At 42.9% G+C, this 24642-nt stretch overlaps 1 protein-coding gene across 1 annotated transcript; it reads right to left on the bottom strand.

Annotated features, from left to right (window-relative positions):
- Window positions 1-14070: 14070 nt before the first annotated feature.
- On the bottom strand, window positions 14071-21843 carry bmp2b (bone morphogenetic protein 2b). The gene is made up of 3 exons (XM_037749849.1): window positions 21345-21843; window positions 19679-20059; window positions 14071-15345 (listed from the first exon to the last, which is right to left on the bottom strand). Exons 2-3 carry the CDS (start codon window positions 20043-20045, stop codon window positions 14426-14428), a joined length of 1287 nt encoding a protein of 428 aa, XP_037605777.1. The 5' UTR covers window positions 20046-20059; window positions 21345-21843; the 3' UTR covers window positions 14071-14425.
- Between the last annotated feature and the right edge of the window lie 2799 nt (window positions 21844-24642).

Here is a 24642-nt window from a genome sequence, read left to right as displayed (position 1 = left end):
ATAATATACAATGTGTGACCATGTGATACATTAAAAACAGATATGTTTGGATGAAGTCACAGAGTATAATATCCTGATGAATATCATGAGTTAAAGGGGCTGGATGTAAGAATCAGAAATTGCTTGTTAACAGTGACACCTGTGGCTGTTAAGTCAACGACAGTCAGGGTCCTGTTGCTCGCGCTCGCGCTTGTGCTCGCACTACATAGACGTGAGCGAGCATCGGTCAAAACAGTGAGGCGACACACACGAGACCAAACGTGATTGACGGGCATCAGGTTGATTACCGTTAGCAACATTAGCCAGCTAAAACCACAATATCACTATATATTTCACATGTTTGGCAGTAATGTTATCTTACCAAACGAAGGTCTCTCCATGAATCGAAAGTTGATCCTAGTTTTCCCCCCGACGTCGGTCACATTCCTGGCTTCACTAGATATAACTTTGTTTTTTTTCTGCTTCCGTGGAGTTTGTGTTGGAGTCTGAGTTGTGGTGGGGGCTGGTTGTTTGTTGGCGTCCATTTCTAACCGAACGTTAACTTTTGTTGCACACTGTTAGCCCTGAAGCGGAGCTGAAGAGAGTAAAGGCGAACATCCGTTTGATTTTCGCGGTAAAAACGGCCCGCATTCTTCACATTAAAAGCAGTCTACAGGCTGATAGTCGCAGAAGGTCTCATTTGTTGGGTTAGGTTACAACCTGTTCACACAATGGCAATAAAAAAACAATTAAAAAACATTTATACATGTAAAAACTTACATACTTTCCCTTTGATATAGGAATATTTTGAAAATGTCATAGTGATGTAAGAAATTAAATAAAATCTCTAAAATATGGTCTCTGTAAAATCTGAAACCCTAAAAGTTAAATTCTACCAATAATTACTTGTAGGAATATTTTCGGAATATTATTCAGTGCTTGTCACCCCACTTTTTCAGGCCGTTACTGCTGCTTTTACCAATCACGCTGTTGTCTGTAAATAACCGTTTGAGCCTGCCAACATTGATGATAATGCTTTCCAACTAGAAACCAGAGTTTTTTCTCAATTTTATCTAACTGTGGATGACACAAAATAGAAACGAGTGATGTCTAGAGTTAGATATTTTTGCCGCTTACCTGCTGGCATTGAACATTTCAACTCAGAATATTCCCAAGGACCGCTAAGGCATTGAGTGCTTAATTTGGATCACATCATGAATCCTTGAGCACTAGCCATAAAAAAATTGCTTTATTGGTTTTTCTAATGGCCTCATCAGTGGAGCATTGACTGGCTCTTCTCTCATTAGCCATTGAAGCCCCACCTGCAGAACACAGGAAACACAAACTCCATTGCTCTCATTGACACAAACACTAACGCGACTAGCCAGCTAGCTAGCTAACCGTCATGCAAACCTTTAAGCCAGCTTTGTTTGCTCACAGCTGAGGCTCAAAAGAAAGGCAGGACCGGTGCAGAAAAGGGCCAGCTTTGACAATTTTCACACAAAGGGAGCACTGTTGGCTAACAGTGAGCGGCCTGTTTCTGGGAGGTTTGCACTGTTCCTGGGGCCCATTTCATGGAACAGTTAGCAAGGCCAAAGGCAACCCGTGGACTGGAGTGATAGTTAAGGCCTTCGGGGCCAAACCTGGGTCTGGCCCTCTGGCTCTCCCCTCTGTCCCCCACCCAGTTCAGAGGCTTTCACAAAGCCGACTGGGGACGCTGGGTGCTGCAGGTGTCCTCTCATAAAGAGCCACATCACATGGGCTGGTGGACTGACTGACTTGAGTTGGCATGTTTGGGTTTTTCCTCCTCACAGGTGTTGGAAAAACCAAGACAATATTAATATAATATTATATAAGTGCCATATGCTCAGTATAAGGCTATTTGAAATATTAGTTGTAATAATGATTTTTGTATTTTCACAATGTGTAAATAAGCAGTCAGTACTTTGCCAGTCAGTCAGTTTAATTCTGCTGATGGTTTATGATACCATTACATGTCAGTGATCTGTGTGTGGATTTAATAAGAATGTGGTCGGCTTCAGTGGTCTTGAGTGTCAAGGAAGGTGTGGTTGACTTGTTCGGGTTCAAGCAAAACAGTCCAGGCAATTATTAATGGAGAGATTAAAATAAAAAAAATAACCCAGACCTCAGCTTAAGCTGCTGGTACTATCCATCACTCTGAACTGGGCTTAGGCCAGATCATTAATTTCACTCTACCTCCCATCCACAGTGTCAGTGTTTGAGAGGATACTTCCTCCAGCTGCAACTGCAACGGTTATCAAAATGAACAGTCTCTGCCGTTCGTTTGATTTAGCCCTAATGGGATGGCGAGCCCAGAAATACGGCTCGCGTGGTGAGAAGGGGAAAGAGGAAGAAAGCATGCGAGTAAAGACGAGAGAGAGCGAGAGAGCGAGAGAGAGAGAGAGAGATTAATATCCAGGCTTCTCTCCTCCTGACCACAGAGTGGGCATAAAGAGCCCGGCGCCTCATTGATGTCAACCCTAGCTGTGCCTGTCCTGTAGTTTTCAGTTTGGTTTGGACAGAACAGGCGGCCTGGCCTACAGGGGTTGGGAGGACAGGGCCCAGGGTTTCCCACATCACTCAAGGGCCTCTGATAGGCGGTCACACAGGCCGGTAATGACAGGGGGAGAGATTTAGTATTAAAGTCTCCTCTGCTGCCTCCTCTGCTCCTGTCTGACGTCAGGCTGTTAAATACGGGGATGAGGACATGGCCTGGCCTATGGGGAAGGGAGTTAGACCTGTCTTAAGTATACAGCTTTGTGTGAGAGAAGCCTGGCTGGGTTCCCTCGGAGTGTTGCTAAGGACACAAGTTGTACACAGCACGGGGGAATTTGGGATCACAGTCAATCATTAAAGGGATTTGCATCTGCCATAAATATGAATTCAGTCAAGGTAAATGGTGATAAGATGGAAGGAGGAGGGACTTCCATATACTAACATAGTGACTCATTCTAAGTGGTTTGTAATTCACTGGGTGGACTCTGGGTTAGCAATACAATAAAGCGGGCCAAGACTACCAGGAAAATTATTCTTCGCAGTCTGTAGTTGTTCGGAAGTCCTGGCTCGCCATCTTTTCAGTTTTTTAACCACTATCCCACATAACAATGCTGAGGGTTTTTCCCTGGGTATTTGTAGAGCGTTATAACATTTGAGTTCAAGACTAATGAACTTGCAAAGCCAACTAGATGGCTGGACGGCTGGTTTATAAATGTCATATACTCTCAAGTAAAAGACCTCATTGTCTTTGCCAGTTTCTAACTCAACCGTACAACCAATACCCAAAGCAGCTCCGCGACATTAAAGCAGCCGATTGCTGCACCTGCATCCACAGATCATCACACCATTGTGGCATTTAAAGAAAAGGCCTCAGTCAAACACGCCCCCTGACCTTCCCCAGCTAACATAAACTAATTAGGCTGGCTCTGAAAGGAATGGCCCGCCATTGGATTAATCAGCCTCCGCAGATCTGGACCATGCAATCCTGCTCCGGCCAGCTCTCCCCACTAGAACCTCATTATCTCACGTTTTCAAAGGAGCGCCACGGTAAACAGCAGAAGGGGCTGAAGGGATGGAGAAACGGAGGAGGTGGCGGTGCAGGAAGGGGCTTCCCCAGTTCCTCTCTTCTCACATCGGACTCAGAAAGGAAATGTCAAGCGTGAAGCTCAGAGAGTGGTCAGTACTGCTCAGTCCAGCAGGCAGCACAGAGGGGGCCTTTGTCCACCATCACTTAGCGCCAATTACAGCCCGTCAAAATAGTTTTTCTGCTGTGGGGCGACGTGTTAATGGGCCCGGAGTTGGGTGTGAGGAGCGACCTTGTCCACACACACCAACCAGGGGTCAGGGGTTAATAGGGCCCCTCTGATGTGGCGGATGAGATTTCGGCAACCTTTAGCTGGCGAGGGAATGCCGGGACAAAGCCTGTAGAATGTGATACAATTAGGCGGACAGCTAGCCATCCTGAATGCTCCATAGAAGTGGGATGGCTGCATTAGCTGGGAGCAGATGGGCAGCCGGACACTAGCCAAACAGGTGCCACAGAAGGTCAAAGCCCCTCCCAAATGCGAAAGAGGACCCAGGTGAGGACACAAACACCAGCCAAACTCTGGGCGTTATTTGGAGTGAGCAGCAATTAAAAATCCTGTTGAACAAATGACTCTTCTGGACACAAAGAAGGTCCCTTTGTACTTGTGAAAAGGTCAGAGATCGTCCAGTCTTCTGTAGCATTTCCCATCCCAATTCTGAACCCATGGAGCTGAAGCTTGGCTTCAACAGAGGACTGGGCCAGCAAGCCTGTGGACTGCCCTCAGCCAAATTTGGAAGCCGACTACTCTCCCATATGAGAAAAGTGAACTTGGCACGATTGCTGTCTGACCTATAGTGTGTTTCCTGAGTTTAAGTAATCAGTGATTATCTGATGTAAGATGAAAAAGTCCTGGCAAAATGAAATGTTCATAACATTGAATTGTGCTACGTGTGCCTGGTCTGGGCATGCGAGCACAAAGCCATGCCTCCGTTTACACCATAAGTGTGGGAACAGAACCAATGCCAAACTATCCATGGGCCCTTCGAAGGCCCACAACTTTCTGCCAGGGAGAGCTGGAGATTTTTTGAAAAAATACCCTTCACCACACTGAGCAAATCCAACCACATGCAAGCCTGTGGGAACTAGCGGATGACATCTATCCGCATATAAATACTCTCAAAATACTTTCTGGACTTACTGGTGTACAGATCGTCCCCCCCACCCAATCCTCTTGGAAATGGTAGTGTTGATCTGGCCCCCAGCTTCATCTACTTAATGTTGAAATAAAGGAGGTGATTGAACTCAGCCTCCAAATTGGATTTGTTTAATCTGCATCAAGTTTGAACATCCTGTGTAAACACAAGCGTGCGCAGATGCCGGAAACGCCACGGCTGGAAGCGTAAATGCCCGTGGTTGGCTTTGGCAGGGAATCAGAAGAGTAGAAGAGGGGGAATGAGGCCTGAACAGAGGCTGGAGAACTAACCATTGTTACTAGAGGGTCAAAGGCTAATTCTTCAATGTGCAAATCAGTACATTGAATGGGTATAGATTGATTATTGGTGACAAGGGTTAAAAGAATTTCTATAATTTTGATAGTTTACAGATAAGAAAACCCCACAAAGATTATTATCATCAATACATAAAATATGTCTGAAGTCCAAGGAAATCGTGTTAAACTCACAATCTCTGGGAACAGAATCCGCAACCTCTCCTTGTGACCTTTACACCAACTTCTTCTTTGGCAAAGGATGTGGAAGCAAAATTGAATAAACACAAACATCATTAAGAGTTCATGTGTTCCAGTTAAACAACCCTTTGGTTAGACTCTCATTTCCTTAATGGCTTTGCAGCCGTATTTCAGCCCGGCATTAAGTCACAAATCACTGGCAACCAACATGGTTTCTTTTGCCTTGTTTTCCTTCCGAGATGAGTGAGAATATGACTCTGACTTGATAGGATTTATTTGCCTTACAGCAAAGGCTGCACCCCTTCGAGCCCAACTCATTAGGGAGTGTGTTTTGGGGAAGGAGGGGAGGAGAAGTGAAGGTCACTAGAGGTTAATTCCAATCGCAGTGCCTCCTTGAAGCAGCATGACAGCATGTCTCCTCTGCTCACAGATTGGATGAGTTCTTGGTGATCAGACGGGCCTGATTACAACGTGTGGAAGATTGATTCTCTCGCTCACACACACACACATTTTCCTCCTCCTCCTCCTCCTCCTGCATATATAAATGTATTGTGTTCATTATTTAGGGGTTTTGCACTGTGTATACACATTTATCACAAGTTTATTCGGGAAAGTAATGATTGTAACTGCTAAAGTATTTGTGGTTTATTATGCCTGCCAAAATAAAGGCAATTTCCATAAACTGAACTCTAAACCTAATTTGGATGTTTTGACAGTTTCACAGTTTGGTGTGATTTATTATGTCCGATGTCTGGCCCGGTTGATATGTGCTTGTGCTGCCCTTGTTCTTGCTATTGGCTTTTATTGTTTTCATCAGCCCAAGCTGACGCTTTATGACTTATCCGAGCACTACACCTTGATCTTGAAGGAAGCAAAGAGAGCAAAGGGGGAAGAAATGAAAGAAAATCAGAAGGGATGAGAGAGACAAAGGATTGACCACAGAGTGGTGAAGACATAACAGCAAAGAAAGAAAGAAAGTATGTGAAGAAGAGAGAAAGAATGCGAGACAAAATGAAAAATAAGAATGAAAGGAAGAAAAAAAAGAAAACAAAGACAGGCGAGAAAGAGTGAGATGTGGGCCATTCATAAGCAGACTTCTCCAAAGGATCTCGGGCCAGCACACCTGCTACTATTCACTTCAGAGGAAATAGACACTCTGTGGAAGAGAGGCTCTTGGCCTCGGGACAAAACCGCTGCAGCGCCAAATTAGAAACAGGAAGGACTGTGGGTAAGGCTCAGATTAAAAACGCACTCCCCACATGGACTCAATATACTGCAGCCCTGATCCCGCTCTGGAAACCCAAAACCCAACAGCACTATTTTATGTCCCAGTCAACAGAACGCCCGCTGTTTGCACAGTGACAGTACAGAGATTCAGTCCAATGTCAACCCCTGAATGTTGGTAAACTCTAAATGCTGCCCATTCTAATGAGGAAAAGAAGTTTCTAAGTATACTTTATCAATTTCCGCTGTCACAACTGTGGATACTTACTGTAATAATAGTGCATCACAACTGCGTTTTCACCAAGACTGCTTTGGCGATGGTGTACTTTATATGAATCCAGTCATAAGGAAATTATGTAGATGTCAAAGTAAACCAGAGTGGGCCTGAGCCTTCCTTTTCTCTCGCACTGGCCTCGTTCTGGTCTATACCATCTATCAGCACCAGAGCTAGATGAATGTGACACATACGCACACACCAAAAGGGAGAACGCAGTGCTGAGTTTCCCACAGACGACCATTAGAGCTGCTAATGTTGTCAACGGGCAGCTAGCAAGAACTAATGATCCATAACACGCTCTATAAAGGAGTGAAACTAGCAAGAGCTCTGTGAATGTACCAGAAAAGGAAATGAATATTGATATATGCCTGCTGCCTTCCTCTTGCCACCCTTGACCTCTAACGGGCTTCTCCTCTGCTGACGGGAGCTGTAAGGCATTTCCTGTTCACGTACGTACACGTTCAATCTGAGGGATCTGGTTTAGTAAAAAAAAAAAAAAAAAAAAACATCACCTCTAACGGCCCAGGATAAGGGAAAAAAGTATGCACTCGTTCTCATACAATATTTCCATTTACTCATGGGCCTGTCCAAGTAGTGTGTTCCCCTCAATCTATCATTTTCACTGCGGTCACCGACGGTAGAAAGGCCGACTGTAATTATTCCTACAGATATTGAGGACATCTAGAGGTTGTTTCTCCTCACTGGAAAACAGAAGTACTCCTTTCTCATAGAGGTCAAGTTTTCATTACGTGAAGGATTCACAGAAGGGGTAATTGAATGCGCAGACATAAGGAGGCAACAAATGGACATATTTGTATCTTAGAGAAAAAGGAAGCAAAGGAGGGAAAAAAAAAATCACAATAATCCAGCTTTGGGACCGAATCCATGTTCCATCTACCGCTGTCCTCTTCCTCCCGTCTGTTTGATGTGCCTTTCTACTCTGCAAAGCCTTTCCCTCACGGAAGAGGTCATCACTAAAGCTATGAAGGGCCGCATTCACCGCAGGTTCGCTGACTGATGTTGGAGCCAGGCACGCTGATGGATGTACACACATAAACACACACACGCATGCATTGCATACGCGCATTATGCCAGACGGGGAGTGTGCTCAGTAGTGCGACTCCAAGAGGAAAACCTGCCATGACATCACCCAGGGGGAGTGCAGGTGCAGGGCCGGGACAGGAAGTGAGTCACAGGAAGCTTGGTGAGGCAGACTTTGCCATACCACTGACAGGCTGTGGGAGAGCGGGGTGAAGGAGTGTGAGTTACACCTCGAAGCTGAGCTGGCTGGGGCCCTCCGGTTGTGGACCTGCTCTTTACATAAACAGGCTTCTTTCATCTCCATATGCAATCAGGTTGATGAAGCCTCCTTTCAAGGTAGCAGATGGGTACGGAAAATGATTTTTCCCACGTACCACTGAACACGCTCAAGGGCTAGAGTTTTTTTTCATGTATACAGGTTGGACAATGTTCAAAATAGGTGTTTGCAAGCATTTCATCTGAACATTTTCCAACCTTCATTGCTCCAGCACAGAGATGTGTGACAGATGTACTGTATGGACAGATGGACGGATGAACGCATGGATGGATGGAGGAGATGGTGCGTGTGTCCTTGACAATGTCAGTCCAGCGGTTTATACAAAGCTTATTACGCTAATGAGAAAAGTGTGGGGGAATGGATTTGTCCCATACCACCCAGGGAAAGAGAGCCTGTTTCCCCCTGGTGCACTGCATCTGGAAGCAGCCTCCTGGTAATCTGCTCTAAGTACAAAAGGTTCAGCACCAGCTTGTTCTCATAGACCACCAAGTGAGGCCCCCGAACTCCATAACAGGTCTCCTTTCATAGCTGGGGATCAACTGATGCTTGGTGGACTGGGTTCCAGAGCCTGGAGCTCCTCAAGGTGCCGCATCGACACTCTGCAACTCGTGACAGTGATGTTAGTGTTAGCGTTCTGTAATCCTAAAACGCGGAGACGTGTACTGTAGTCCTAAAGAAGTCAAACCTTCCTTATCTTTCTTATCTCCAATGCGACAGCCAGCAGACAGGGTTGAGATAGGAGGCTTTGTGGTATTACAGAGGCAGCGTTGCAGATGGGTTGTTGCCATCTACTGGCTAAGGACAAATAAAAGAGTCTTAGAAGCTCATTGAATCATAGCTTTATCTAGCCTACAACAATACACATATAGAGACTGCATAAAAATGCTATACTTATATAAGGTTGCAAAAAACATGTAAATGCTCAAAAGAAAAATATTTACATGTATACATATAAAATAGTTAAGTAGATATTGTAGATAGTGGTCATCAATTTAAAGACATATGCAGTATGTTGTCTACCACAGATGATTAAGTAGAGTGATCAAGATCTAGGCTATATATGTGTTATATATACAGTAGGGCTGTCAAAGTTCACACGATAATAACGCATTAACACAGATTGTTTTTAACGCAACTTATTTCTTTTGACGTATTAACGCAATGATTTTTAGGTTGTAACAGGCTCCGTTTTAAAGCTAGAGTGAAGATCCTGGCATCATATGAAACTAACCCAAGGAATTTATTGGTAGGAGGCTAAATAACGCTCCAAACATACTCCAAATTTTGGAGAGGAAAACCAAGCATGGTCATTTTGAAAGGGGTCCCTTGACCTCTGACCTCAAGATATATGAATGAAAAATGTTTCTATGGGTACCCACGAGTCTCCCCTTTATAGACATGCCCACTTTATGATAATCGCATGCAGTTTGGGGCAAGTCAGAGTCAAGTCAGCACACTGACAAACTGACAGCTGTTGTTGCCTGTTAGGCTGCAGTTTGCCATGTTAGGATTTGAGCATATTCTTTTATACTATACTTGACAAATCTCCTTTTAAGGTACATTTTGAACAGATAAAAAATGTGCGATTAATCATGATTAACTATGGACAATTATGCGATTAATCACGATTAAATACTTTAATCGATTGAGAGCCCTAGAATATATATTGATATAGAAATAATAGAGATATTGATATGTCTGTATATGACAGATAGTGTGTTCTGTTTTATAATGTAACTATTTGGCGTTATACACTGTGTATTATGAGCTTCCTTCTACTATCTGTCATCAGACAAAACAGATGAGTTTTGAGCTTCCTTTTCTTTGCCAGCTCCGAATTGGCAACATCGCTGATTTGAAGTCGCATGCCTGGTAATGCACGAGATTTACTGCGCTCCAGATTGACATTTATTTAACAGGCATGCTGGGGGATGTCATGTAGCTCCCTTTGATTGATCTCTTCACTTCCTGCTACAAAGATGGAGGCCGCTCCCGTAACCACACAACCCCTTTCAAGCTCGGGGTGTAGGAGACGCCCTTCGGCAAGGTTCCAGGATCAGTCGGGTTCACCCTCCCCTCCCCCCCAAACCTAACTGTAACCATCAGAGGAGTAAACACGACACTGACCTTAGATCAGTGTCTCGAGGCAAATCCATCCTCCAGCCTGTTTTAGAAGCCCATATGTGGTCCATATGGAACTCCTTCCTGTATCCTCTGTGGAAAGTGCAAGGTACACATCCTGGAGCCCATTCCTATTTGATCACGGAATAACAGTTAAAAATAAATGGAAAAGGGAAAATGAATTATCTTATCGATAATTTACCCAAATCCTCCTGTATTTTCTCTCACTGTAATTTACTATAATCAAAACAGTGAGAGGGAGCAGGATAGGGAGAGTATTGCACACTGTGTCCAGATATCGCCAGAAATGTGTGAGTTATTAGAAGTCCTTGGACGAGAGATGAACAGCTCTGATGTTACGAGGTCATTCCTCCTGCTGCTGCCCCCCATCGCCCATCGATAAAAAGTGTCAGGCCTAAGGTCATGTGCATCCTCTAAGGTTTCATTGCCTTGTTCTCGAGAGTATCATAATGGCTCTTAACTCTGTACTATAGCTCAACTACAAGACTATTCTGCTGTGAGTATAAGGCTATATAATGGTCTCTTCCATTGAGTCCCAGCCAGAGGTAATGATTTCAGCATGTCACTCCCGGCCAACTGCACTGTGATTGCATGGATGATTAGCTCTTACAGTAATGGTAGTAGCAGAACATATTTCAGGAGCGATAATTTTTCGTAATGTTACTCTCATTTCCTACATGCCTTTTGTCATGTGACTGTACAAACACATTCGATAGTGCATTTGCGGCACATGTGCTCACAGATAATTCATGTGTGCTTGTACGTGCAGACGTATACACGTGGAAGAATGACCGGCCAAGATTGTATATATGTAAAAGTACAATTGTCCGTGCAGTCATCCTGGAAAAGTAATTTCCATATTTGCTCTGCTCCTGAATCTGTGGACGCCCGTCTGTTTGATGTGTTCGGAGCTGCAGCACAGATGCCACAGTCTTAGCTATGCTGGACGTCATCTCACTGGCTGTTTCTCAGAATACAGAAAAAAAAAAAACACCATGTGCACCACCTCTAAAATTAGTGTGTGCAGCACATGAAGGAGAAAAGATCCAACGTTAGAAAAGACTCTAAAGTGGGCACTGTCTCTCTTCACTTCTCTACATTTTCGTGTCTCACCTTGGCACAGAGCCAGCCGAGATCTCCCATAGTGACTGAGCCCTCTGTCTCATCAAAGATACACGGCACGCCGCATACTTTCCAATTCTGGGCCAGCCAGAAAATCTGGAAATCTGATTTTATAGCCCTTATGATTTGGGTTTGTTTGGAGCTGCAGATAGTTTTGGGGTGGTTTTTGCTGCGCACCAAACAAAACGAACGAGCCCTGCCACGCCAGTAGGTCTTCAGCTTCCAGTGTTATGCTCATCAGTTTGTGCGGCCGCTCTGTTGTGTGTTTGCGCGTAAACAAAGCCAACGAAGGACACCTTTAACAGATTTACCAGATGTTCGTGGAGAAGGAAGGGGAAAATCTGTTTTCGGAGAGTGACTTTGCGGAGGTCTGTGTAGCAGGTGAAGACGATCTTGCCAAGAACGCATATCTCACAGTTGTGCTTTTGTAACTAAATCGTGGAATACACAGTTACACACAGACTAAATTATAGCTCATCATCAATTCTTTTATGTCATAAAATAGATGGTTTTAGAATCCATGTTGCTGGATAAAAAGAGGACTCGGAAACATGTTCTCAATCCCAACCAGTGGCTGACCACACTTAAAAGTCACTAGTCCGCAATGACGTGATGAGCCTGGAAGTCAGTCAGTAATGGCGTAGATAATAGGTCCTTATTACTTTGACCCTTGACCCCTGTTCTTAGTGAGAAGTTTAGGAGTGGTCCCCGAGGAGCTGGCTGATACTAACGTGGCTCTAAAACGAGAAGCCCCAGAAGTCGGAGGAACGGTGGCCAACTCGCAGTACAACCGGAACCCAGTTCAGCTGGGATGGGGAGTTTCAGGAGTGCTACCCATGTGTCACCCACACTGGGAGCAGTATTTCCACCCAACCCAATGAAAGGTTTATGGACTTGAACTATAAAGGCAAACCACTAAATCTAACACAAAAATTTCCAGAAACTTTTTTTTAGGGTTAAGGTTTTTACATTTTTATCAAATGTTCATTAAGTGTGCCAAGCGAAGTGACTTCCTACTGAAGTCCATTAAAATGGTGCTGCTACTGGCAGAGGTATGTGCAGCCCATGTGCGGGGTTGCGGTATGGTGGGGTCCACAGAGGAGAAATGGACACCAGATGGGACCAAGGGGGGTGGAGATGCGAGGTAGAATAAAATAACACATGCAGAAGATTGAAACTGAAATGTGGTAGGAGGAGGAGGAGGAGGTGAATGTGTGTGTGTGTGTGTATGTTGGAAGGGTATAAAATAATTGGATAGTTGCATCATCTAGAGTAGACGGGTGCAATACACCCTCGGAGGATAAGAATAGGTAAACAGATATGATCTGAGGGGCGTGAAAAAAGAAGTGACATTTCAATGTTTTTACTGCCCGTGAATAAAGTCTCACGGCTCCTTTCTAAATGTTTTGATTTACATTTCCTATATAAGTAACAAGCGTATCTTTGTTCGACGCACATTTGTTTTTTGAAGAGAAAAAGCCCACCAGGAAACCCTTGAATAGATGATTGAAAAAACAACCACGGTTGGTTTTCCATGCGAGCGTATGCATGTGTCTGAGATTGAAAACCAACATTCCACGGTCCCAATGTGCGCTCACATAAAAAACATTCTATTTAGAGCATTTTGAGCTGCCTTGTGATCCCTCCAAACCCTTTTCTAATGCAAACACAGCAGAAAACGCAGTCAGTCAAACTCCGCAAAACTCTCCCTCTCTGTTTCCCTTCTCCCTCTCATTATCTGATGTGCTATTGTGGCTACACTATAAACTTTCATCTGTCTTTTCTGGAGCAGATTTAGCCGATTCAGTTTGGTTTAGATACTACGTTGTTTCCATGAAAAACATTGCAGTATGAAGATATTGACTCAGGTGTTCATGGCTTCTGTCTTACTGCAACATATGATTTTTGTTTTTGCTAGCCATCCCCACTGTTGCTGTTTTTGGTGTCAGTGTTTGGTATTGTTTGTGTTGCAGTTCATCATCTGCTGTTGCTGAGTAGTTTTGTGAAACTGCATTTCTTTTCTTTTTTTAGTGCCGAAACACATCAGAGACTTATGACTCAGAGACGACAAAGAAAGGCAGCCAAACTCTGAAGTGGGGGAAGAATCTGTCTGAGCATGTGCAGTATGTGGACAGGTGCAGGTGTGTGTTTGTTTGTCTTTATTAATTAAAGCGGCAGTTGGCTCTTTTCTTTGCTGAGAGCCTGTTGGCGTGTCTGACTGCCACAGTTTGCAATCTTCCAGTCTCAAATCTCACTATAAATAAACCCTGCGCCCCGTCAGACCTTCCTCAGAAGCCCTGCAGACTTTTTTTTTTTTTTACTCCGTTAATATTGGTTAGGAACAGAAAAAACATAGCTTCTAGTCGAACCTTCCCAGGGATCTTTGCAGTGACATGTGATGCATGAAAACATGCTGTGGTGTTTTTCTAACCCTCCCATGGGAGTCTATCACATTTGTGGGCTTGTAACTTGTCACTCCCGTCCTGTGACCCCCTACACCCCACCGCACTTCATTACACTGACCCCCGGCTCTGTCACTTTCCTCTCCACGCTTCTATTGTTGTTGGTTTCCAATTACATTTACCAAAAGCGTTCAATGCTTGGTTTGCAATCAGTGTAGTGTGAGCGTCTTGTCATGCGTTATATTTGTGCAGCTAATTTCTGTCAGAATTTGAAACTCTGTTATTCATGTCGGGCCACACATGTTGGCCCCTGATACATCAACAACGGTTGACTGCTTCACCGTAGCTGATCTTGGGAAAACTGGAGCGACCACGTTGTTTTTTCACGATAAATACACATTATTTATTTACAAATAAAGTGGTTATAATAGAAATAAATACAAAATAAAAATCTGAGCATTATACTTCATGTGGTATTGCACCCATTTCGAAATGTACATCAGAAATACATTTTCAAAACCAGTAAAGGAATATTCCTCTGATTAAAATATTTATTTTTTCCCAACTTTTACGTAGACATAAATATATTCATATATAGTTTTTTTTTTCTTCTTCCACAATAGCTCTGTTTTGTCTTTTCATATAAATAAACGTCTTCATTGGGAAACCGGGTGTCCATAATAACCTCTGATGTCTCTTTTCAGTCTCTTTTGACCCACTTGTCAGTCTCTCACCGGCAGCCACATCCCTCCACCACCATGTCCTGGTAGTTTTTCAGGATGACCTTCTCGTACTCATCCAGGTAGAGCAGGGAGATGGGGCTGAGGTCAGTGGGCACGCAGCAGGCTCTGGGGATGTTTGAGTTGACTGAGTTGACCAGCGTCTGCACAATGGCGTGATTGGTAGAATTGAGATGGTCTGCCAGGGGAAACGGACATTCCCCTTGGCAATAAAAGGCGTGGTAGCCAGGGGGCGCCACTATCCACTCGTTCCACCCCACGTCACTGAAGTCCACATACAGGGCATGCCTCTTGCAGCTGGCCTTGTGCTGGTGCTTCCTGCGCTGTTTGCGGAGCGCCGCCTGACGTTTTTCCCGCGTGTGGAGCACTGAGTCCCCGCGGCCGTCGTGGCCGTACGTCACCAGCAGGGGCCGAGCCTGAGGCCACGAGTCCTGGTCCTGGTGCAGGGACCGGCTCACCCTAATGTGCCTACTACGTCTCTGGGCGTGCTCTTTGTCCATCTGCCCTTCATCTGGGTGAAGCAACTCCACCATGAAGCCATGGTTGTGACCTTTCCCAGAGGTCCACTGAGACACGGCGGGGCTGACGTCGAAGCTCTCCCAGCGGCTCAAAGAGTCCTGCACTAGCCGAGTGTCCAGCAGACGCGCCAGGGGATCCCTACCTTGAGCGGTAGGAACTCCGAATATCTCGTAAATGTTGATACGATGGAAGCCACCGACGGGAGCGCCATCGCTGATGCTGCTGTTTCTGGAGCTGTTGTTGTTGTTGGGGGGCGTAGCTCCCATGACCTGATCCCTGTAGACACGTAGCTCCGCAGAGGTGATGAGCTCCTCATCGGGGATAGAAGTGAGGTTGAAGTAGAACTGCTGGGTCGTTTTGCCTTTCAGCCTGGCCAGGGCCTCCATAGACTCTGCAAGAGATAGCAAAAACATAGTGTAAGAGGATATGGGGTGTGAAACGCATGCCAAGGATGAAACAAAGAGTTTACGCATAGTACAAGAATGAGAAACAACATCTATGATTAAAGCATAGTTGGCTTTATGGATCCTCTGTGAGCAGGGAAACATTGGCCAAGGATGGTTTCTCACATGCTTTCTCTTGCTTGCCGTCTCTCTCTCTTTCTCACTACAACACATGCACTCGCATAGCCTTCTTTCTGTGCAGCCAGCCAAGCTGCCACGTGGTTGCATTGAGTGGGTGTGGGCCACTGTCACACAGGGATAACACACACACACACACACAGAAACACTTTGCATGTATGACTCAGTGTAATATTCTCATGGTGATGTAACACCGTCATTAGTGTCATGCTCGTAAATTTCAACCAGGCTAAATGTCAGGAGATGCACGCAGCGCGCTTCCATCTATCGATAAGATCAAACAAGCTCGTCAACCTGCCTTTGAGTGGCACATTTGCCCTTTGAGAATTGGCTGCAGCACACAAGTTGTAGCATATAAGTATCATCAAAAAAGAGCAATGTGGAAATCAATGTAAAACTGATTACATATGTTCTAACATAAATGGCAACTGTTGCATTAACCTTTTGCAGAACTGGTTGGCTCTGAAATATCACTGGTAGATGTTGCAATGGGAAAGTTATTAAATTCCATTCCCAAGAGAAGACATAGGATGATATTAATATTTACAGATTTTGGAGCGAATCTATACTCCACAAATGGAAAGCTGATACCATGTTTGATATTATATTGTTAACTTTATTGCTAACAGTTCTGAGCCAGGAAACGCTCTCCTCTCTCATTTAAGACATCTATTATAAACGTCCTGAAGCATATGAAAGTCATATATTGGTATTCCCCTCTATATTGCACCGTAAATGACAGAAATCTTAGTAAAAGCTGCAATTTTCTTTGAGGCGGGTCCACTTTGAACTCGTGCTTTATGAAGTTCATACATAGATGATGTATAGACACACTTTTTAATCTGTTTGGTGTGGTAAAATAAACACAAACTTTGAACTCTGCGCCGTTTCAAAGGCGGCATTTAGGAAATTCCACCATCTCATCCTAAACCTCCCTCCAGAGGCACAAAGACCTCAATTAGGCCTATCACTCCTCATTTGATGTGGGAAAGCCCCCTGTCTCTCGTTCCCCTCTCCTCTGTCCCCAATCCCTCTCTTTCTTTCCCTCCCTCAGCTCCCAAATCCCCTTCTCCCTCTGTTCTCTTAGCCCCAAATCCTCTTTTCTTTCCGTCTCCTTCTCTGTCACTCTTTCTCTGTTTCTTTCTGCAGCACTCTCTCTCCCTCTCTCTCTCTCTCTCTCTCTCTCTTCTGAGGAACGGCTGTGTGAACGAGTCGAGGCTTGTCAAAAACGTGTGAACGCAGATATGAGTGTATCAACATTCCTAATTTCTTTTTGCGCTGCATGCCAAAACAAAAGATAAAGGCTAATGTTGGGTCATCCATCACGGACCTGTCTCAGAGCAGCCACTTCCTGTGTAATAAGTGGAAATGTTCTATTTGGCATGGGAAATGGTTATTTTTGAAAACTGATAGGAGTGAAACTAATTATCCGAGTGAAATTAATATCAGCAGGCAGATGTGATGAACGATTGGGAGACGTCTCGCTTTGATGTGCTGCGCTTACATCTGTAGATACATGCTTATTATATGGAGCAGCCATCAATTGTGCGTCCCCTTGACGTGGGAAGACTAACAGCCCCGCAGCTCTGTTAGCATAGGATGAAAGAGCCAGGGGGAGCATATGTAAACACGGTCTGAACACATTGGTAATGGCCGGTGGTGTCAAGGTGTGTGCTGGCCTGGTGCGGAGGTTTCCAGTAGTGGGCAGGGAGCAGTCACTCAGCTTGGCTGCCTCTGGGCCAGGCTTGTTTGTAGTGTGTCAGTGTAGCCACTGGGTGTCATTGCACTAGGCCTCTGGAGAGCACCCAAGCAACCACTCAACCACCCCTCTGACTCACCCCTGATGGAAACTTCCCCACTCAAACACTTAGGACTCTGTATAAGGACTCTGTGTAGAGCCCCATATGGACTCAGTAACTTGTATGTTGTAAAAAACTGGAACATGGGCCATAAGAAATTGAACGGTATAGATACAGAGCTGCTATGTTTGACAGCAATTTTTTTTATATCATGCATAAATCATTTTGATATTATGACCAGGTGCACCCAGTCTGCTGCTAAACTTAAATAAAGCATCAGTCATGTTTAAATTTCACCTTTTGGATTGTTTTAGACAGCCGAAAATAACCCACTTCATCAGTAACATAGTGTAAACAAACACTGGTGAGCATATGTTAACTTGGAAGTAAAATGAATTCAAACTGAATTCAACAATCAGCGCATATCCAGCATATATAAACTAAGTGAGCAATTACGGTGTTATTGGAACGTGCGTAATGGCGCACAGAGAGAGATTTGGAAAGAATAAGGCGCGCAACCTCCTCCTCCTCCTCCTCCTCCTCCTCCTCCTCTTCCTCCTTATACAGAGGACTAATTTCAGTCCTGTTTAGAAATGACTCAGAATTCAGTCTGACACGATGACTTTGTCATAACGCGTGTTAGTATAATGTCATGTCTTGTGTTATTGAAGTAACAGGGTGATGACTATCACCTGCGTAAAAAGGCACACCGCCCTTTATCCCGCTCCCGCGGTGCGTGTCTGGAAAAACTGTTTTCAGAGCCCACGCAAACACCATCAATTATTAAGAAACAAATTACCCCAGGGATACCACCGCCCCCTTGATGTTTTTGAAGCCAGTGACAGCTGCGCAAGGGGAATGTTTGGTTAAAGGTTGCATCACTCCATATATGAGAGTTCATTTAATTAGGGCCCGAGCAATGACAACGTTGGGCCCAATTGAAACTGTAGGAATTCTTCTTTTTCTTTTTCATGCAAATGAATCGCCCTTTTGAGGGCCTTAGCATGCTCAAAAAGTTGTTAAACTTGGCACACTTATTAGACGCGGTGAAAAATTGGGTGGGCTTGGGTGTTGCAAAATGGCTCGCTAGCCCCCCCCTAGAAAATTGGAAAAGTTAAGCCCCTCCGTCCGGTTTCACCTACATGTATAAAATTTGGCAGGCATATGTAACATGTGGAGATGCACAAAAAAGCCTCTTGGAGGTATGCCCAAAACTAAACAGGAAGTCTGCCATTTTGAATTTAATATGCAATTTTCGCCCATTTTTAGCCTTTCATAGGTTGTGTACTTTAACAAACTCCTACAGATTTAATCAGATCAATTTTTGTAAAGATTTATTTTATACAGTATACATATGGTATTCTGCTCCTTAAGTTAGATCTGGAACTATATAATTTGGTGCACCTTACGTGCTTGTAAAGTGAGTGATGATTAAGATTGGCGGAGTGATATGAAGTAAGAAGTGATGTGCCACCTTTTTGGTTATCGGTGTTCAATGGTCCTACGCTGGAGTTGAATCATTAAAGTAGATCCTGTTGCACAGACCAAGCTCTCCCCGTGCTCTTGCTTTACCCACAGCCCTACAGTAGTTTAATTAAGTAACAAGTAAGTTTATAGTTAAAGGTCCCATATTATAAAAAAGTGAGATTTTCATGTTTTTTTATTATAAAGCAGGCTTAAATCCTATATAAATACTGTGAAAGTATCGAAACACTCAATCCACAGGGAAATTCACACAGCCTGTATTCAGAAACTCTGCATTTGAAATAAACTGTTAGGATTTCTGCCCATTCGTGATGTCACAAATATACAATATTTAGACCCTTGACACAATTTTAAACGTAAAACATTCTACATGTGTTCCAGTTTATTCCTGGTTGCAGTGAATGTGAATGTCATCAGTTGACAAGAAGTACACATGGACCCAAGCTGTTGACTATAGCAATGTTAATGCAATTCTGTTGCAATTACGTCAAAATGCGCTAAAACGGAACGTTTCAGACAGAGGGTGAATACAGGTATATTCAGGTCGACAGTATGAGGAAAATAAAGTGGTTTTTTTTAACATTTAAGCAGGTAAACATGTTCTAGTAGAAACACAAAATACAAGTATGAACCTGAAAATAAGCATAATATGGGACCTTTAAGGCAATGTGAAGCCTGCCTTACATTATTAAAAAAAAGTTACATATGACTTCTTGGACACGTGTCACCTGTAAATGACTACCATAAAACAGTGAAGACTCTGAAGTCTTGACGCACTGAGTCATGTTTAAATATAGGTTTGGTGCTGTCTGAGAGAGGTAAAGGTCTGACAGGTAAAAGGTATGTCACTAATACATACCTTCGTGGTGAAAGCTTCTAATCGTGTTGGCCTTGCTGGCGGCCCTCTCTGCGTGTCTCCCCATGCTCTTGGGTCTCTTCGTGCTGTGGTCTCCGTTGGCTGAGTGCATGCGGTAAAGGTCCACCATGTACTGCGGCACCACGGCTTCTTTGCTCGGCGTCGGCCTGCGTCTCAGTCCGAACATGTTGAGAAGACGAAGCTCGAACTCGTTGAGGAAGCTCTCAGACTGCTCCGGGGTGGTCGTCTGCTGCTTCCCCCCGGATTCAGTGTACTTCCTCCGGCCAACCTCGGGGATAAGTCCCGTAGCACCTTCCAGCGACACCTGAGCGAGCAGCAGTACCATGAAAGAGCGGACCACGGCGACCATGATCAGTCAGTCACCTGCAAGTGGAGAAAAGTTTCTGTCAATAACACTGGCAGGCTGAGGTATATTGACATACATAGATAGATAGATAGTAGCTATATTAATCCCGAGGGAAATTCAAGTTTCCAGCATCACAGTTCCATAGTGCAAAAACATGTTAGTAAAAAAAGTTAGTAGTGCAAAGTACAAAAAAATATACCAGATATGAAAATACAAGGAGATGAAGAAGAAAACTGTTAAAACGGAATATAGTGCAGAGTAACAGCTGTGATACACGACTATTAAAAAAGTGAATATAGTGCAGAAGAGACGGATATATGACTGATATACTGACATATGAGGTAGGGGCTTCACTGCAGCATTCTCCCAAACTGTGTGTGTGATCATACAGTAGGAATGATTGAAGGGAGAGCAGGTTAAAAAGGGAAGACACCTCTTCGCTTTGAAGTAGAACACACAAAAAAGGGAGCTGTGAATAACAAGCCCTCTGGCAATATAGCTAACTGAACCAGAAAGATTGATCTGAACATGAACAGAAACATGAAAAATATCAAGGTGAGGGAAGTTGTGAAAGAGAGGAAACAAAAAAAAAGGGGGGGATTGGCACATGAGGAATCAAAGAAAAGTTGCAGACATAAAGTCTCCAATTAGAAGAGATAAGAAATAGTGAAGTGATATGAAAAGAGCACAGGATGCATGAAAGAATGTAGGAGAAAAGAGTGTGAATACACAGACAGCAGGAGAGACCAGTCAGACTATAAGCGTCTATTTGCAGAGGCTTTTTGACTTGTCATGTATAATCATAAGGGATAGAGTTACTTCAAGAGGCTCGCAGGTGTTAGATCTGACGTGCATATACCAGAGCCAGATGTATCTCTGGGACAAGACATCAAAAACATCAAATATCATCTGAGTAGCACAACTAAAAAACTTTTTTATTCTCTTTTCACTGCGTTTTTTTCTCCCCCTAGGTTCAAAATGGGAACTTTTACGCACACACCCTATAAGATTATATATAGAGGGAGAACTGTCCCTTTCTATAGTTGTAAAGTCTCCTCATGAAGCAAACTATTTTTTACATGCTGACATTATAGGTTTTCTTTAAAAAAAAGTTTCATAAAGTCCAATCTGTGTTATTTGACATTATAGGTTTGTTTTAGAAAAGTTTCATAATCTGTGTTATTTGACATTATAGGTTTTGTTTTGAAAAAAAGTTTCATAAAGTCCAATCTGTGTTATTTGACATTATAGGTTTGTGTTTGAAAAGGTTTCATAAAGTCCAATCTGTGTTGTTATTTTTACCTGACGAGGAAGCGCTGTGTCCGGTCGTCGTTCCACCTTGGAGGCTCCGATAAATCCCACATTAATTCGTGTTTAATCCACGCTGCTGCTTCTTCTCCTCGAGGGACCAAAGACAGCCCATGCCCTCCACAGATCGCCTCTCGCACATATTCTCACCAGCTGCAAATTCGGGTTTAGTCTTTGGTCAGCACGGAAAGAAGAAGAAGAAGAAGAAAAAAAAAAAGAAAAGATGTTAAGTCTATGAGGAAGCGGGTTCGCGTAGGCAGGACCGATCTAAGTATAACGCATCTTGGTTGAACATCTTTCAGCTCGCTGAGACTAAAGTTGAGCGTCTTTAGGAGAGATAAGCGCGCTCGAAGTGTCGCTCCTTTTGGACTCTTTCTTATTGTGTTGGAGTTGAGGAGCGCGTCGCTTCTCCTCTCTTCTGTGCGCCACAGCGTAGTGGTTGGATTGATTGGTGCCTTCTCTTCCCACTGCGACTCTTTTTGTCGTACAGTGATGTCACCAAGGGGCTGTCAATCATTTGTCCACTATAAAGCACCTCCCGCTGGACCTCCATAAGCAGGAGGCTCCACACTTTTTCATGTCTAACGATGTCAAATAAACACGCATTAGAGACTTTTGATAAGATTTGTGCGCAGGGAACCCCCACGGGAAAATTTTCTTTTGTAATGGCTTAGACTATTGGAATAGTCTTTTTTTTTAAACACGTTATTGGCAGAGATGTATAATATGGTATAGAAGATTGAAAGGTACAATATTAAATTTTTTTTTCGTATTGGAATAGTCTTTTTTTAAACAGATTTTATTGCCGGAGATGTATAATATGATATACCAGATTCAAAGGTACAATATATATATTTTTTTCTTTATTGAAATAGTCCTTTTTTTAAACACATGTTATTGGCAGAGATGTATAATATACAAATGTACAATATTTCAATTTTTTTCATATTGGAATAGTCTTTTTTGAACACATGTTATTGGAGGAGATGTATAATATGATATACAAGATTCAAAGGTACATTATTAAATTTTTTCTTGTTGAAATAGTCCTTTTTTTAAACACGTTATCGGCAGAGATGTATAATATACAAATGTACAATATTTCTATTTTTTTTGTATTAGAATAGTCTTTTTTTTAATACATTTTATTGGTGGATGTAATCATATTTTATACATGATTCAAAGGTACAATATTTAAATTTTTTCCTATTGGAATAGTCATTTTTTAATACTTTTTATTGGTGGATATAAATAATATGGTATACATGATTCAAAGGTACAATATTTAAATTTTTTCCTATTGGAATAGTCATTTTTTAATACTTTTTATTGGTGGATATAAATAATATGGTATACATGATTCAAAGGTACAATATTTACATGTTTTCCTTTTGGAATAGTTTTTTTTAAATACATTTTATTGGTGGATGTATATAATATGGTATACAAGATTCAAAGGTACAATATTTCCATTTTTTGTAAGGGAATAGTCTTTTATACAGTCTCAAATTTAACTAAAGTCTTCCTAATTTACATTATAGTGAAATTAGATTATTCCACAAAATGCTGGCCCCCCTCCTTGATGATCCCTGTGCCCCCCAAAACATTTGACAACCATTAGCATATCTATAAATATACAAAACATATACATCCTTATTTAAAAACAACTCTTTTTCCTTTGCATCTTTACATATCCTGGAAATTCACGCCATAAAAATAGTTATAAAGTCAACAGTCACTGTTGCTTTTAGTTGTTTGTTTTTTTGAGGTGGTTTTTCCATACTAGCAAGCGTCTATTTGCTTAATGTTTTTAAATAACATCAAAATGGCTTGTTGCAGTCCCTAGGTGGTGTAATATTCCTGCAAATTTGACCACACGGTGCAATTTAGGCTACTTCATAAATAGATAATTGATGGAGGTGTTAATAGCTGGATCAAACATGTTTAGCTAATGGATTAAGGCTAATAGATAACGGCGTCACAATGTGTTGCTTTTCTGGTTTTAAAGGATTAGTCCCTGCAGAGGGACTATCACATCCTCCTGCTGAACGACACAGTGTGTGTGGGTGCTTGTATGTGTGTGTCTGACACCAGGGCAGATTTATACATGCTTCCTCCTGGCTGGATCAATCTTTTCATGTCATTCCAATTCACAGCACTTTATCAATATATCAGTGGCAGATTTTGGCTGCACGTATTGCTGGCTCATATCTCAGAGATATGATATATTGAGAGTCTCAAGAGAAGCCCCATCAATTTCCCTAGAAGGACATATTTTTGCACTTAGTTTAGGTAAAACACCACATTTCTCTTAAAAAGTCTGCTTTGGTCCAACATAAAAAATTTATATCTTCTTTTGCTTAATGTACGTCCAACGTTTTTCATTTATGTTGACAGATTCATCTAGACATGGGAGAGTACCTGCTGTATTTGTACAGTGCATGCTCTCAGGGGTGAGAGAAACTTTGCTGCATTGCTCTTTAACCTGTGGGGTGTAGTCAACGGCATTAATGTTTGGGTCATCTCCATAAGAAAAAGCCTCCATTGATTCCCTCCATTAGGTGATGATGGTGGGGGCAGGTGGCTGTGTTTTGGCCAAAGCACCGGCCTTGTTTTCTTTGGAGAGATGGCAATAGATTAAATCCCGCAGAGATCACAAGATATCTTTCTCTCCTTCTAGGACAATGACATTTTATGAGGGATAATCCCAGATCATCCACTTAGCAATTAAAATACAAGAGAGGCCCGTGGCTGCATGCCGTTACCATGACTGTACTTTTTCTCGGCCTTCCCCTTGCTGGATCCAAGCACTTTTGATATTATACTTATATTTGGTGGTGAATCTCTTATGCTTCTTTTGCTCTCCAGATTGTTTTTGCCTGTTTTTGCCTTTTCCAGAATTCGTTAAAAACGATTTTCTGTCCATACTTCTCCAATTAAGTCCAGTTCAGTTAATTCATTCATCTATTCTTCCATTCATTCATAAAATCGTGGTATGGGAGAACATGTTAACTCATTCATACTGCTTAGATTTGCTCTATTGTCGTGTTAATCTGTTGGCAGTGATAGTTGGGTCTCCGCTGTTGCCAAAACACCACTTGGTGAACCTAGTGCGCTAAACCCAAACCCAGGTAAAAGCTGCTCGACATTTAGATGCTTTAGATTGGAGGATAAGGCCTCACACAGTAAGCTGCGAGTATCTTTAATTACCCGAGTGAGAGGATTAGAAAGAGAGGGCTTTATCTGATGCTTTCTGTATATATAAGTGCGTGGTATGAATGAATGGGCTTGT

This window comes from Sebastes umbrosus, chromosome 18 (assembly GCF_015220745.1).
Source record: "Sebastes umbrosus isolate fSebUmb1 chromosome 18, fSebUmb1.pri, whole genome shotgun sequence".
NCBI classification, from domain to species: Eukaryota; Metazoa; Chordata; class Actinopteri; order Perciformes; family Sebastidae; genus Sebastes; species Sebastes umbrosus.
The sequence above is the reverse complement of the archived record's forward strand: the minus strand, read 5'-3'. Positions and strand labels throughout refer to the sequence as shown.

Bases quoted from the DNA above. Each gene is read 5' to 3' on its own strand.
- bmp2b (XM_037749849.1), bottom strand. From the start codon at position 20,045: ATGGTCGCCGTGGTCCGCTCTTTCATGGTACTGCTGCTCGCTCAGGTG. The intron at 15,346-19,678 runs GTATGTATTAGT...TATCTCTTGCAG, and splicing joins TAGAAGCTTTCACCACGAAG to AGTCTATGGAGGCCCTGGCC.